We start from the raw sequence: 16,852 nt of genomic DNA on the forward strand, positions 1-16,852 counted from the left end.
CTGGTTGTGGCTGTGTGACCCCTGCCCCAGCTGCTATACAACTGCAGGGGGGCTGGGGGCCCGGTGCTCCTACCGCCAGCCACATGGGGCCCTTTTACTTTGTCCTAGCCCAGACAGGCCCTGAGCGCTGAGGCATGTGGAAAAGTGGAGAGGGGCAGTGCTGGCATGTGGCAAAACTGCAGCCCTTGCCCTCCAGGGCTGTCAGTCTAGCGCCTTGCACCCCAAAATAAAATCAAAATGTGGCCAGCTCCTCCCCTGGGGCCTCCCAGCCCTTCCGCGGCTCGTCACTAAATACAGCCACCGCCAAAGGTTTAAAATATGCAGCTCAGTGCGGTGTGGACATGGGGAAATGGCATGAGCCACTCACTGCCGATCCAGCCCTCTGCACATGGCTGTCATCTTTGGGGCGTCACTTAGAGACACAGCTTCCAACCAGCTGCTTCCCAAAGCACTGATCTACTCCAGGCCCCCAGAGCAGCAAGCCCACCCCTGCAACCAGGAGGGCCACGCATGAAGGGAGAGAGGGTGAGAGAGGAGAAGCAGTTCTCCTCCAACCCCTTCTCTGAGCGCAGGGTGCCTGGGCCAGGACAGGGTCACGGCTAGAACTAGGCAATGCCTACGAAGCAATCCTCCCTCCAGCTCAGTGTCTTCCAGGGAGTAAGAGCTCCCTCTAGAGTTCTCAGCTAGCATAGCCCCTTCCTTACCCTGTTCCCATGCAGTGCATCGGACAGAACATCCCCAACTTCATAAACTCTGGAATAGTGAGATCCCGGGGGCACTTCCAGACATGCTGCTGCCATGCCTCCTCTCCACAGGCACCAGTGAGCCATGCTCTTTGCAGGGGAAAAAACCCGGTGCGATCAGCTCAGCCTAGCACAGAGCGGGAAATGACACATGATGCTGCCAGGCCTTGCGCATGGTACGAGAGGGAGCAGCCGTAGAGCAGGGGCCTTGCTCTGCTCGGGGCTGCACAGGTCCCTCTGTGCTCCCCGCCTGCTCAGCACCTTCAGCTCCGTTCAATGCCCCACCCAGGCACACTGCAGCATCGAGCCCTGAATGCCACCGCTGCAAAAATTGCACATGGCCCCAAGGCAGCTTCCCATTGTTCGGAGGAGGCTGGCCATGCAGGGTCTGGAATCTGCAGTCTGTGGGCAGGTGCTGCTCACTGTGGTTGTGAACGAGGGCACGTGCCTCATTCAAAGCCCAGGGTGCAGCGATGCCCACCCTACAAGGGCAATAGGCCAGCGGGGAGTTAAACAATGGGCAAATCGCCGGGGCTTGGCTCTGCCTTCTGATATTTTAACCTTTCCAGGAATGCTCCCTGCCCTCAATTGACACGTGATCTTTGCAACTTACACACCAAGCACAGTCCCTCTGCCTGCTGGTGCAAGGGGGCTCTTCCCATGGGCGGGGTAGCTGCCGTTCAACCCCTCTTCTTCCCTTGCGGCCTCCTGCCCCTGCACTGTCCCCTGCTCTCTCTCTCTTCTCAGTTTGGGGCACCTAGCTTTTGAATCTGTTGGCTTTGCTGCACTGAGATTCTCAGATGTTAATGTTCTCAGGATATCAGCAGGAAAAGGACATTTCCTGAAAGCATCACGGCTGGTGGGTGTGCTGAGAAACCGTGAATGCGTTAGGGCACTGCCTATGTAGCTACCCTCTGGCCCTCTTTGCTGTAGTATCTGAGAGCACTGCTTAGTATGTCCCTGAACCCCAGCAGCACCAAAGAAAGGGACCAGCAAGTGCAATGAGCCGTGTCTCGGCACAGTTCTAGTGTGTCAGATGATCTCTAAGCCTGTGTCCTTTCAGACCGGGACAAAGGACATTATTGTGGTGACCTGGGAGCTATTCCCTTACGGGAAAAGAAGCAACCTTCACATGGGTGGAAGGTTCTTCCCAGTCACCTAGAATTCTTTATTGGTTAACCACTTCCCTCCACCCGTGGTTCAGCCATGCCCCTCGCTCAAGGTGATGGGTCCAGGCCAAATTGGGGATCTCAAGCCACAGCCATTTTTCATTATCTAAAGGACCCAATACATTTGACCTATGCATATAATTGAGAAATGGGTGAACAGAATTTGGGTCAAGACAGAGCAGGTGCCATTTCAACCCCAGAGGAAAATGCAGTAAGAAATGGCTGCATATGGGGTTCTTGGGGCGCTGGCTCTTTGAATATATCTAGCTATATGGTGACATAGCCACTAGCAATCCCCACGGGGATGGGTGACCAGCAGAGGTCAAGGTTCTGCCACGCTCAAGAGATTTTACAAGTATTCTCTGAACTAGCAGAATGAGGTTGGGCCGAGTATGCGATCCCGTGGCTTTCATAGAATCATAGAATATCAGGGTTGGAAGGGATCTCAGGAGGTCATCTAGTCCAACCCCCTGCTCAAAGCAGGACCAATCCCCAATTAAATCATCCCAGCCAGGGCTTTGTCAAGCCTGACCTTAAAAACTTCTAAGGAAGGAGACTCCACCACCTCCCTAGGTAACGCATTCCAGTGTTTCACCACCCTCCCAGTGAAAAAGTTTTTCCTAATATCCAACCTAAACCTCCCCCACTGCAACTTGAGACCATTACTCCTCGTTCTGTCCTTGTTCAGTGGCGATGTGATTAAAAACCCCAGGGAAACAGCACAGCAAGACCATTGAAGGCTGCATGCACATTACTGCCGTACCCAGTGCTGCAGTACGGCGGGGCAGTTCCAAAGCAGCTGAAGAGAGCTGGACTAATCGCCATCCAAAGAGAATCTGCTGGCTGCCCAGTTCTGCACTCGGAAGCGAGGAAAGGCCACCACTCAGACAGCACTAGTGCTGCCCTATCTGCATTGCAATCGTCATTAATGACAGGCTCATCCACTAGTTATCGAGCAATGCAATGCAACCTCCGACAATTCCTTCCATTGGCTTTGCTATGCATGTGCAGCCTCCCACCTTACCGGTCTGATTCTTCTTTACTGAAAGGAAGTTTGCTGTCAGAAGCCTGGCCTGTAAGATGGGAGGCGGGCTTGTGGTTAAAAGACTCCAGCCATCTGGGTTCGGCACCTAGCTCTGTCACAGATTCACTGGCGAAGTCCCTCCAGCTCTCAGGCACGGCTGTGAAATGAGGGGGGATATTTCATTCCTTTTCCCCACCCTATGTGGATTGTGAGGTCTCCACCAGCTCTCACTGACTGTAGGTATAGCACCTAGCACACGGGGCCCTGCAAGGAGACCCTCCTGGAGATTTCCTGCCATTTAGCCCCTCCCCGTGTCTTTATAGTAAGATGCCTGAATGAAGCTCCCCTGAGGGTGCTGAGCCTGTAGGGACTGAAAGAATTCCCGCTGTCCTTTGATCCCAAGCCCCTCCAAGTAGCAGCACGTGGCCAGGGTTGCTCTTGGGGGTGTGAGGCAACACACCTCTTTCCTCATGCCAAAACTCAGTGTTTCTCCCTCTGTCGATGGTGGGGGGACGGGCTGGAGTAAATCCGTCCTTTGCCAGAGGTTTAATTAATGAGGTTGGTTCATTTATAGGGTAGGCCCAAAAGTTGGCCAAAGAGATTTCTTCAGACAACAGCAAACAACGAAGATTTCTGAACTCCCACTGCAAGCCCCCCGCTCTAATGCACTCTAAGCCCAACCACGCTGGGAACCAAGGCCCCCAAACACAAGCTGTCCCCTTGATAGAAAAGGGGAGTTCTTAACCCAGAGAGGCCTTTCCCCCTGGCTGCACACAACCCTTCGGCACCTTGCTTCTCATCCCTCCTCTCCCCTCTCGCTCACTGGCAGCAGAGGTATTGCAAGGTCACAAGCAGCCCTGAATTGAACTCGGGTGCCCATATTAACCCAAGGTTACCTCTTGCGGTTCATAGGAAAACGGGCTTTCACCATTCTACAATGGACGTACCTGCCTTCGACTGCCCCGCCAGAACTGTCAGGTCTGACTTTGTCATACGGCACTTGCAGCATGTTGTCCAAGCACCGCAGTGGGTGAATTTCTCCTAGGATTCCCTTCCCTGGGGTGCTTGTCTGGTGAGCACAGCGCCCACTCTGTGTGTGTCTCAAAGGCCTCACCCAGTGCCCCGCAGCACCACCTAGGCCTAATCAGATGGAATGTAAAATCCTTCCAGCCTCTGATGGGGTTGCTCAGTGAAAAATAATCTCCACGAGAGCATCAGTGATTCCCAGATGAGAGCAAAGCAAACACCCTCTCTCTGGGCCGCACGCAAAGCGCAAGCACTAGGTGCCAGATTCTGCCACTGTCGCGCTAGCTGAACCTTCCTGCACAAGTGACAGCTTCTGACCCTACGTGAATTGCCTGAGTGATGCCTCTGTGCCCAGCGCCACACGGCTACAGGCGGGATCTGTGGAGACCCCTGAGCTGGAGCTGCCCTGGTGTAGATGGAAGGGGACCAACACAGGGTGGTTTCCATGAAGGCACGAGGAATGTGCTTCCCTCCCTTGGCCCAGCCCAGATCTATGAACAGGCTGCAAGACTTGCTTTGGCCGTGGGGGGAGGGGCAAGATGGGTTATTTTACTGCTTAGAATCATAGACTCTCAAGGTTGGAAGGGACCTCAGGAGGTCATCTAGTCCAACCCCCTGCTCGAAGCAGGACCCTGGTGAATGGTGGTGGGTTAGAGATATCTGGGCAGCCTATTGGTATGTTATTGTACTGTGTCTTAAGTGCTGATGGTTATAGTTTAATTATTGTGAATATGAATTGTTAACGTGCCGAGAGCTTTGGATGGGCACTTTGATTTGTTGTATAGTTAAATGCGTACAAGTAATTAAAAGACAGAACACACAACATACAACAGGTTTGGAGTAGCAGCCGTGTTAGTCTGTATCCATAAAAAGACCAGGAGTACTTATGGCACCTTAGAGACTAACAAATTTATTAGAGCATAAGTTTTCGTGGGCTACAGCCCACTTCATCGGATGCATAGAATGGAAAATATAGTAAGAAGATATATATATATATATATATATACATACACATACAGAGAAGGTGGAAGTTGCCATACAAACTGTAAGAGGCTAATTAATTAAGATGGGCTTACTTTAATTCATTGTCACTAGGTGGCAGCATTGTCCCCTAGAAAAGTGACCCAGAACACGGGAGCCTTTGGCCGCCAATCTTCCTCCATGTTTCGTGGTCTTCACGCAGCCTCAAGAAGCGCTGTAGAGCATCCTGTCCAGTCAGCCACCTCCTGGACCCACGCTCATCGCGAGTGTCCCCTGCTCCTGGCATGTGGCACCAGTCCCTGCAAAACCAGCTTCAGCAAACTTCCTCCGCTCATCCACCCGCCTGGCCCACAAACTCAATTTTCCTTCGTCCACTCGTCCTGACAATGTCAGGTCTCCCTCTGGGTATGCTGTAAAATTGGGCGATTGCGTGTGTGAGGTAGAGCTAACGCGCAGCAATCACCTGCAGCATTTCAGTCTCTTTCGAAGTGACGTTCAGCGTCCCTCGTAGTCACACTGCCCAGATATTCCACGTGCTCAGCGCACTCCAGTGCCTCCTCAGATTTGGGTAAGAATATCTTCGCCTTAGATGTGACCATTGTCTTTGTCTATTTGTGGGATATCTTTAGATCTAACTTCTCTGCTTCCACTGCTAATCCTTCTAGCAGTTTTTGCACCTAATGACTAATGTCATGCATAGGTGACTAATTTCCCCCGCAACAATGGGTACACCCTCATGCAGGTTTCCATCTGCGGCTCTTCTGTCTGACACCTGCCCTCGATTCCAACCGACTACGCAGCTCACACCCCACAAACACTGAAGCACCATGTTCCATAAAGATTTTGTATATGCCTTATTGCATTGGACCAGCTCCACCCAGACATACGATTGCCCCACTAGGTTTGTGCCATATGCTGTCAAACGCCTTAGCAAAATTCCCTCAAACAGGGACCGCCTTCCCATCATTCCCCAATGTTTTCTCACTGCACATGCAGATGGAATATTTGCTCTGCCGTACCGCTTTTGGGTCTAACCCCAGCTTGCCCTTCAGCCAGGAAGTTCTCTCTCCTGGGTGCCATTCTCTTCCAGCTGACGCACAGCGCTGTGTTGCTGGGGAGTGGCAATAACAAGACTGTTTGGTAATTGTCACAAACAGCGAGCTCCTCCTTTTTGTAAACAGGAATCATCAGGGCCTGTGTCCAAGGCTGGGGCATCTTCCAGACCTCACAGGGGTTGGGAGCTCGTCCCCAACCCCAGCCTGGACATACCAGCTCTTTGGGAGGTGAATCAAGATTGGAGGGCTCTCCAAGATAGGCTCCAGCTCAGCCAGACATGGGCTTCATGCCGGGCTCGCTGGGTGGGGCTCTCTGGCATGTGCAACGCAGGACTCAAGAGTAGATGATCACACAGGTCCCTCCCGACCTTACACTCTATGAATTAAGACCTGGGAGCTGTGCATGGTGGGGCACATGCATCAACAGCTCCTCCAACAGCTGGGGTCTAACAGCAGAGGAGCAAAGGCCAGGGAAGCAGTCAGGGTCAGGACCGCGCGCCCATGTTCTGAACGAAGGAAATCCTCCAGCCCACGTTTTCAGAAGTGGGCAGTACCCCAGTGTTTGGGTTCCCCGCTTATGACAGACTTGGGCCTGACTGTCTGAAAACCAGGCCAGTGGCAACTCGGGAAAGGGAGCTGTTTTGTCTCCACCAAGGGATACTCATCGACACACATGCATGTCATGAGGTTCTCTGTTCTTAGTCAATCTGTCTGCGTGCGATGACTGGGCAAGGGACACCCCCTCATGGCTTTATCCAGGCGAAGTGCCACCCTCTGGGAGGCTGCCAGGCCCAGGAGGTCTGTGGAAGTCTCCTTGGCTTTCCTTTGGGGGAACAAATAACATATTTCAGTCTCACCAGCTGGCCTGAGAATCCAGGGCAGTCAGCGCTCTGGAGTCATCCTGGGGTTGGGGGCAGCCACCCCTGGCCAGCCCATCTTGTGATGTCCACAGTGCAGTGAGGATGCTGATAAACGGGAGAGGGCTCAGAGATGAGCCACAAGGATGACTGCGGGACTGGAATGCTCGCCCTGCAGTGAGAGGCCCCAGGAGTTTGGTCTCAGTTCAGGAGCTGACGGCTAAGGGGTTTATGCCCATATGTGTAAGGACAGGCAGGGAGGCTGTCTCAGAGCAGGGACTTGAATGGGGCTCTCCTGAGTTCTAGGCCCCGTCTTTAACCACAAACCCACCCTACCCCTCTGGCAGCGCCGGGGGCGGATGCTGTATCCATGCTAAATCTAGTAGTTCCATCAGCAGCCTTGGCATAAGCTGTGGCTCTTAGGCCTATGGGCTGGGAATGCACCTGCAGAGGACCCAAAAGACAATCTTTTCTTCTTCCTCTGCAGTGTCCTCCAGAGTCAGAGATGGGCCCTTGTTTTTCCCCATAAAGATGACCTGAAAGGCTTTGTTAAAAAATCTCGCCCGTTTTAACCCTTAGACGTACCAGGAATGCCGAGTTTGGGGCTCCCTGGTTTTCTGGGGACTCGCCGGGCTCTCACAGGGTCCCTTTCCCCACTAGCTCAGGTTGTGCTGCCTTTCCTCCTCTTTTCCTTGGGCTTCCTTCTCTTTCAGTTCCACGGTTTGGTGGCGTGCTTCCTCCTGCTTTTGTTTTTCTGCCCCTCTCTGTCCGTCCCTGAGTCAGCTTCCCGGTTTTGGTGCTCACGTCCTTTTTCTCTTTGTGCAGCTTCCCAGCTCAGCCGCTTGCTTGGCTTCTTGTGCTATATCTTTTCAAGCAGCCTCTAATCTGGCCAGTTCTAACTTTGTGGTTGCTTTGCTGTTGCTCATTTTATAGGTTTATTTGTTCTGTTTCCTCACCTGAAATAACCAGACAACCACAAACTAACCTTTTCTGTTTCCAGCCCGTCACTCTGAATTACGTAAGGATTTAGTTTAGCAGTGCTTGAAGTGTGAACCTCCCTCGACCAGCAAGCTGTGTGTAAATCCTGCTGACTATGCCACTGTGACATCATGCTCAGGGCACCCAGAACCAAGAGTCACCATGTTACAGTCATAGGTGTAGTTTGGCTTCTGTATTTGCGGGGACAGCTCCAGTCAGGCCACAAGGGCTGTTTGGGGGGGGGAATTCCACACCTGCCTGAGGCTTGCAGTTTGAGGGGGCAACACCCCCCTAACACCCTCCAAACTATGCCCACTGTTATCATTCTGTCTTAGCTTCTAAACTGCATATCAGCCTGTCTGCTTTGCCAGCCAACTCCTCGGGACACTGCCCGTCCAAACCTTGCCTTGCCAGTGACAATCAGTGAACCCCAGTTCCTGAGTTCCCCCGAGATGTCTCCCTGCAGTGTCCAGCCCCTCTCCCTGCAGCACTCACAGGAATGATCAAGTTCACTGCCTCCAAAGAGACAGAGCACTCCCCAGCCTCTTAGGGTCACTGAAAACTCGCACTCCACTTCAGTACAGCAGCACTGAGATGGTTTATAGTAAAACTAAGAAAATGTTTATTAATGAAGAACAGAGATTTAAACGATACAAAGCAAGAACAAAAAAGGCATGTCTGGTTACAAACAAAACAAAATGCTTTCTAGCAAGTGAAACATAATTTTAGCAAGTTACAATCTTTGCCTAACCAGTTTCCTTACTCACATCAAGTTACCAGCATCCCTAGACTGCCAGACTAGGGGATCCAACTTTCATAGGCTCAGAAGGTGCTGTACCCTGTGTGCCCTCTAATGGATAATTAAAGGGTTTTTTGCTCCCTTTTTATTACCCAAAGTCCATTGTCTCTGTCTCAAGAGGCAGGAGGCCTTCCTGGGGTGCAGATTCTGTCCTCCGGTGTGATTATTAAACACTCTTCTCTCACACTCATTCAGCCTGATGGCTTTGTTTACCTTATAAGTAAATGTACTTTCATTGTCTTCTACCTGCAGCCATGCCGGTCAGACAGGTAAATACACATTCCTTTGTCTAAAGCAGGTGGGGTTCATACTCTGCCTCCCACACTTATTTCAAGAACATATTTCTAGCACAACACGAAGAATAAATAAAAATGATAATAACCGATTACAATACACAAGAAAGAACTTGGGTAAGAACCAGCAAGCATAGAGCGATTACTTCTGGAAGCACACAAGCATGAGATGACCTTTCAGCTGCAATAGCATGTTAGCTAGGAATTGCAGGTGCAGTATAAAAAATGTCATGTGCTCCACTTGATGAAACCCAACCCGAGGATCTTGAACAAGCAGTGACAATAAAGGTAAGCATGATAAAGGCATTGCGAGGAATAGGCGATGATAAATAGCTACGAATGAAATGCTAAAGCAATAAACAAGCTCTAAGTGATGTACACTTCCCATCTGCCCAATCTCACTACAACAGTGAGCTTTCAGTGATTTAAGGGGTTGTGATGGGGCGTACTGGCCAGAAGGGGGTAACGAAGGTCTGTGGGCCCTATTAACCCTGCCCTGCTACATCTGCCATACATGTAGGTCAGACAGGAAGGAGAACAGAACATATCTCTGCCTGATTACAGCCAGGAACCTAAGTCCACTCGCCAGCTAGACACTCGTCCCTCGGGCCCAAGAAACTGGGCCCAGGGAGACTGACTGGGTGACTGTTTGTCCAAAGACAGGCACTGAAGGGAAGCGTGGTGTCCTACTCTGATGAAGTAGGAATTTTCTGCGATATTTTTATAAATCCTTGGCTTGCCTCAGTTTCCCTCTGCACATTGCATTGTTACCCAGTGGGTGCAAAAGTGTTAACACTGCTCCTGGACCAGCACAAGAGACAGAGGGGTGTGTATGTGTGTGTGAGACCTCGCTGTCTGGGCAGAAAGAAGAGAGTTATTATGTAACTGGCTGAAACCAACCCAAACCAACAGAAGGTCCAGCAAGACCAAGGGACACCCCAATGACTGAACAATCAGTACATAAAGACTGCAAGCAGGGCTTGGGAACCAAGCGGAAAAACAAGGTGTCAAGGGACTGGAATGAGGACTGCTCGTCCAGAGGGTCTCAGGAGCCTGCGGCCCTGGGGAGATGGAGAGGATGGAGAGAGAGCCAGAGACAGACTCCCTCACAGCTTGGCTGGCCCCTCATGACACTGGCTTGACCAGGATGATCTCTGGCATAACTCTGCCTCTCTGTGCTAACCTCAGGATGTTCAGAGTCTGTAGCCAGGTGACTAAGAAATGGTCCCTTTGTTTGGAAAAGGCTGCCTGTAAATACTCAGTGAAAGCACTGCACCCTGGAGGGGCCCAAAACAAGCATCTGGCTGTGCTGCATTCATCACAAGGAGAGACAGGGATGGCTGGGGCTGAAGGCCCCATCTTGGAGTTGTGGAGGCCACAGGCCTGCCTCGGTGGGACTGTGTGGGTCCTTGGGATCTGGCGCATGAAAGGGGTCACTCCCAAGAGACTTGTCAGAGCTGGGCTATAGACCGGACCTAGGACCCCATGACACCCTCTGAAGACTCACCAGGCATTTCTCTTTGGAGACCCTTGTTGTAACTTGGCTTTGGACTTGGCTACCCTGGAAAGACTGGAACTGCCGTGTGTCTTAGCCAGAGGGCTACAGCTCCACAGCCCTGCTCCTGGCACGTCATGGTGACCAGGCATTGGAGTCCCGTGTGAGTAGCACCATGTTGGTCCCCAAGGGACTGCCCTTAAAGCTACTGCTACAGGCCTATTTGGGAAAGGAACAATAACTGTGTTCCCTCAGTGCTAAGAAGGGAAGTGGTGGTGAGAACACAGGAAGGGCACCTTGGAATGAGCCAATCCAAAGGAAGATCGGGATAAATTGGATTTTGGCCACAGATGAACAGTGATATTGATAAAAATGGCGAGCAAGAGTGGAACCCACCTGAGATTCAGGCATGCCCAACGGTCTGAGTCTGTGGCACAGCATAGACAACCTAGAATTTCTTCCCTGGGTCAGAATCTGAATTGATTTGTTTGCTCTAGGAAAATAGCCTATCTGGTCATAATGGACTATAAGCCCTGGTCTACACTAGGACTTTAGGTCGAATTTAGCAGCGTTAAATCGATGTAAACCTGCACCCGTCCACATGATGAAGCCCTTTATTTTGACTTAAAGGGCTCTTAAAATCGATTTCCTTACTCCACCCCTGACAAGTGGATTAGCGCTTAAATCGGCCTTGCCGGGTCGAATTTGGGGTACTGTGGACACAATTTGATGGTATTGGCCTCCGGGAGCTATCCCAGAGTGCTCCATTCTGACCGCTCTGGACAGCACTCTCAACTCAGATGCACTGGCCAGGTAGACAGAAAAAGAACCGCGAACTTTTGAATCTCATTTCCTGTTTGGCCAGCATGGCAAGCTGCAGGTGACCATGCAGAGCTCATCAGCACAGGTGACCATGATGGAGTCCCAGAATCGCAAAAGAGCTCCAGCATGGACCGAACGGGAGGTACGGGATCTGATAGCTGTTTGGGGAGAGGAATCCGTGCTATCAGAACTCCATTCCAGTTTTCGAAATGCCAAAACCTTTGTCAAAATCTCCCAGGGCATGAAGGACAGAGGCCATAACAGGGACCCGAAGCAGTGCCGCGTGAAACTTAAGGAGCTGAGGCAAGCCTACCAGAAAACCAGAGAGGCGAACGGCCGCTCCGGGTCAGAGCCCCAAACATGCCGCTTCTATGATGAGCTGTATGCCATTTTAGGGGGTTCAGCCACCACTACCCCAGCCGTGTTGTTTGACTCCTTCAATGGAGATGGAGGCAACACGGAAGCAGGTTTGGGGACGAAGAAGATGATGATGATGAGGTTGTAGATAGCTCACAGCAAGCAAGCGGAGAAACCGGTTTTCCTGACAGCCAGGAACTATTTCTCACCCTGGACCTGGAGCCAGTACCCCCCGAACCCACCCAAGGCTGCCTCCTGGACCCGGCAGGCGGAGAAGGGACCTCCGGTGAGTGTACCTTTTAAAATACTATACATGGTTTAAAAGCAAGCATATGAAAGGATTAATTTGCCCTGGCATTCGCGGCTCTCCTGGATGTACTCCCAAAGCCTTTGCAAAAGGTTTCTGGGGAGGGCAGCCTTATTGCGTCCTCCATGGTAGGATACTTTACCACTCCAGGCCAGTAACACGTACTCGGGAATCACTGTAGAACAAAGCATTGCAGTGTATGTTTGCTGGCATTCAAACAACATCCGTTCTTTATCTCTCTGTGTTATCCTCAGGAGAGTGAGATATCATTCATGGTCACCTAGTTGAAATAGGGTGCTTTTCTTCAGGGGACACTCAGAGGAGCCTGTTCCTGCTGGGCTGTTTGCCTGTGGCTAAACAGAAATGTTCCCCGCTGTTAGCCACAGGGAGGGGGGAGGGTTGAGGGGGTAGCCACGCGGTGGGGGGGAAGCAAAATGCGACCTTGTAACGAAAGCACATGTGCTATGTATGTAATGTTAACAGCAAGGTTTACCCTGAAAGAGTGTAGCCACTGTTTTATAAAATGTGTCTTTTTAAATACCACTGTCCCTTTATTTTCTCCACCAGCTGCATGTGTTTCAATGATCACAGGATCTTCTCCTTCCCAGAGGCTAGTGAAGATTAGAAAGAAAAAAAAACGCACTCGTGATGAAATGTTCTCTGAGCTCATGCCGTCCTCCCACACTGACAGAGCACAGACGAATGCGTGGAGGCAGACAATGTCAGAGTGCAGGAAAGCATAAAATGACCGGGAGGTGGCGGGCTGAAGACAGGGCTGAAGCTCAAATGTGGCGGCAGCGTGATGAGAGGAGGCAGGATTCAATGCTGAGGCTGCTGGAGGATCAAACCAGTGTGCTCCAGTGTATGGTTGAGCTGCAGCAAAGGCAAGTGGAGCATAGACTGCCACTGTAGCCCCTGTGTAACCAACCGCCCTCCTCCCCAAGTTCCATAGCCTCCACACCCAGACGCCCAAGAACGCGGTGGGGGGCCTCCACCACAGAGGATTGCCCAAAAAACAGAAGGCTGGCATTAAAATAAAATAAATTTTAAAGTTGTAAACTTTTAAAGTGCTGTGTGGCATTTTCCTTCCCTCCTCCACCATCCCTCCTGGGCTACCTGAGGCCAAAGGCAAACTTCAAGGAGAAATAAAAGACAGATGAAAAATTGCTGTTCTTGTTTTTAAAGAATTAGTGGGATTTACAAAGACAGATGCTAACGGATGAGTGTGGCAAGACAGAAAAAACCACCTGACTTTTGCAACAATATACCCATCTGCAGAGCCCTTCACTCCATGTATGTAAAATATTACACCCAAAAAGCTACACTAAAGGAATGGTCTTAGGTTGCAAATCAAGCCCTTGAAAGTTAGGAAATGCCAGATTTATAGTTGCCAGTGCAATGTTAGTTCTACCCCTTATGTGTCCACCCTGAATGCGACTGGGGATCTGATCATGTCATTAGTGATTGTATCACAATGCATAGGCACCAGGGAGCAGGTCTGGCATTGCTCAGGCAACCTAAACTCTGGTATTACCTAACTTTTGAGTGCTTCACCTTGCAACTTAAATAATTTTGTTAGTGTTTCAATGGAATGTTTACCTCCCCCCGCCCCCGAAAAAAAGGTTAAAAACAAATTCTATGATGTGCAACTGCAACAACTTCCCCACACTATCAGTAGGGCTTCAACCCCGAACTGTCAGCAGTGCAGCACAGACTATTATCTCTTGAATTGCAGGACATTAGCTAGCAGCTGCAGAAGGCCCCCAATCCTGAGGTCAGGGTGTAGGTTGCCACTCATCTGGTTTTCGACCAGATCGCCTGGTCGAAAAGGGACCCTGGCGGCTCTGGTCAGCACTGCTGAAAGTCATTGAAAGTCTGGTTTGCCGCCCGCAGCGGGGCAGGCAGGCTCCCTACCAGGCTCTGCGTGGCTCCTGAAAGTGGCTGGCATGTCCCCCTGGCTCCCAGGACAGTAAGGGGGCTCGCTCCCCACGTGCTGGCTCTGCAGCTCCCATTGCCCAGGAACCGCGCCCATTGGGAGCTGCAGGGCGGTGCCCGCAGACAGGGGCAGCGCAGGGAGCCAAGACATCCAGTGCCTGCACCCTGAACCCCCTGCCCTGAGCCTCCTGCCGCACCCAAACTCTCTCCCGGAGCCCAGGCTCCCCACCCACTCCCGCACCGCACCCCCCTGCCCCAGCCCCAAGCCACCCCCAGCCCCTTCCTGCCCCCCAACTCCCACCCCCTGGGAGGGGAATGGAGTGGCCAGGGGCGGGGCCTCAGAGAAGGGGCGGGGCCTCAGAGAAGGGGCGGGGCAGGGGCGGTTTTGGGGTGCCCCGCCCCTTCTCTGAGGGTTTTGGGGTGCCCCGCCTGGAGGCGCGACGCTGGTCTCAGGTTCGCTGTTAGACGGGCGCAGGGAGCGGGCGCAGCCAAGCCCAAAGACACCCCCTCCCCTCCCCCCCGCGGCCCTGGAGCCCCGCCCCGCCCTGCCCTGCCCCGCCCCGCCCCGCCCCGCCGTCGAGCGCCCCGCGAGCGCGCGCACCCGCTCCCCAGCCCACGGCACGTGCTTCCCGCGCGCGCTCTCCCCCTCCCTTCTCCCGCCTTCCTCCCCTCTGCCGGAAGCCCCGCCCCCGGGCGCGCGTCATCTCCGCCCGCTCGGCTCCGCAGCTCCAATATGGCGGCGCCCTGTGGCTCCTCGCAGCTCCCGGCCGCCGAGTCGCCGCTGAAGATCCCCAAGATGGAGGTCCTGTCGCCGGGCTCGCCGGGGGCGCTCAGCGACGGCAACCCCAGCCTCTCCGACCCCTCCACGCCCAGCGGCGCCTCCCCGCTGGGGCCGGGCGGGCCGGGCTCTGCCAGCGCCGCGGGGGCCGGGGCGGGGGGCGCCGGGGCGGGGGGCCGCGGCGGCGGCGCGTCGCCCTCCGTCTCCTTCTCTCCCGGCGGCGGCGGCGCGGCGGCGGCGGCGGCCGCGGCCGCTTGCCGGGGCATGTCGTGGACGCCGGCCGAGACCAACGCGCTGATCGCGGTGTGGGGCAACGAGCGGCTGGTGGAGGCGCGGTACCAGCAGCTGGAGGGCGCCGGCACCGTCTTCGGCAGCAAGGCCCCCGGGCCCGCCATGTACGAGCGCGTCTCCCGCGCCCTGGCCGAGCTGGGCTACGAGCGGACCCCGTCCCAGTGCCGCGAGCGCATCAAGGTACCCGCCGGGCGGGCAGGGGGGCGCCCCGCGGCCGGGAGGGGCTGGGCAGCGCGGCCTCGCCCCGCCGGCCGGGGCAGGGGGCCCGCGCCCTCCGCCGGGGCTGGCGGGGCGCGTCCCGGCCTGACCCCGTGGACAGCTCCCGGGGCCGGCGCCGGCAGCTCCGCCACGGGGCTCGTCCGGCGGGGCCGTCCCGCGGGCGGCTGCTTCCGGCGGGCCCCGCGGTGGGGCACCGGGGGGCCCTGGTGCCGGGCTGCGAGCCGGCCGCTACGCAGACGGCGGAGTCGTGTCTGGTTTGTGGTCGCCTGAGCGAGGGACGGAGGGACGGACGGGCGGATTTTCTGCTTGGCGGGGAGGCAGTGTTCCCTCCTCAGGGCTTTTCTCCCCTTGTCTGGGACTCTGGGGCAGACGGGGGAATGGGCATGCACATGTCGTGATGAGCGAGGCTCCAGAGGCAGGCTGGGTGTCTTGCTTCGGAGCATCCTGAACTTCAGATAACCATCCTATTCTCATGGGGCGGGAAATCTCTTGCAGGCTACTTTTCTTGCAAGAGTTTTAGTCAGGTCATAAATATGGTGAAAATAGCTGTGTTTCTTGAAGCAGGTGCTGGTGTTATGCTTCTACTTGGTCATTTGATGCACTGTAAAACTTCTTTAAGTCCCTTATTCTTGGGCATCTTCCAAGGATTTGCTGTGTAAATCAACTGGACTTCCCTGCAACATGTGCATTTCTAGTTTTACTATAGGTACTAGACCTGGTGAAAAATTAATTAAAACTACTCCTCACTAGGGCTGCATTGTTTGTCCAGCTTTCTTTCATGACAGTCTTCCGCTGTGTCTACACTTAAAACGCTACAGCGTTAAGTATAAACACTTCCTATAGCAATGGGAGGGATTCTCCCATTGCTGTAGGTAGTCCACCTACTTGAGAGGCAGTAGCTAGGTCGAAACAAGAATTCTTCAGTCGGCCTAGCACTGTCTACACAGGCATTAGATTGTCTTAAATACATCTGTGAGGTGTGGATTTTTCAGATCCCTACAAGACATAGCTCTGTCGATGTAATTTTTCAGAGTAGACCAGGCCTTGGTTGCTACAGGATGTGGAGGGAATCTTATGCAGTGACTGCGGAAGACTGTTGGATTAATTCAGCTGTACTAGTTACACACTCTGGAGTAAATGTAATGTTTCCCAAGAGCATTACGTAGTAGGTTCTGTGGTGAAAGGCTGTCACATTTAGTGGCATTTGGGGCACTTGGTTTGGGTGAGCCTGTTGGTTTGAACAGGTCAAAAGATTGCCAAAAAAAGTATCTGTATACCAGAGTGAACGTTTTAATGATTAAGTCCATTCACGTACACTGTTCTAAGCTTATTTCTAGGAAGAGTCTCCCCTGCCCCTTCCAATTAGACTGAAAGTTTTGAACAGAACTTTGTTAGCCTGAAATGATCAAGGTTGGCAAAGTCAATGAATTAGCTACATTATTTCATGCTTACGTATCACAGTGATAAGCAGTTGAGAAAAACTAAAGGTTTTCTGTTATCAGGCTTGGACTTGTCATGTAGCGATATCTCCAGCAGCATCACTTAGCATTTTTGTCAGATACTTGTCTATAGACCCTTCTGGATCAATCTGATACATTTATAATGAACTGCGTGGGCTATTCTAAGCATTAGAAAGTGTCACTTAGGCCCTGTCTGCACTGCCACTTTACAGCGCTGAAACTTTCTCACTCAGGGGTGTGGAAAAAACACTTCCCTGAGCGAT

The 16,852-nt window shown here is 53.0% G+C and overlaps 1 protein-coding gene across 2 annotated transcripts in view; it reads left to right on the forward strand.

The window, feature by feature from the left end:
• Positions 1 to 14,537: 14,537 nt before the first annotated feature.
• The window catches only part of MSANTD2 (Myb/SANT DNA binding domain containing 2), a 33,738-nt gene continuing 31,423 nt past the window's right edge, over positions 14,538 to 16,852 (forward strand). For both annotated transcript variants that reach the window (XM_084611660.1, XM_084611661.1), the window contains exon 1: positions 14,538 to 15,090. In XM_084611660.1, the coding sequence (XP_084467786.1) occupies positions 14,575 to 15,090 (516 nt within the window). In that variant the 5' untranslated portion in view covers positions 14,538 to 14,574. The remainder of the gene's footprint in view (positions 15,091 to 16,852) is intronic.

Source organism: Lepidochelys olivacea (genome assembly GCF_965140295.1).
Source record: "Lepidochelys olivacea isolate rLepOli2 genome assembly, chromosome: 22".
Lineage (NCBI taxonomy): Eukaryota > Metazoa > Chordata > Testudines > Cheloniidae > Lepidochelys > Lepidochelys olivacea.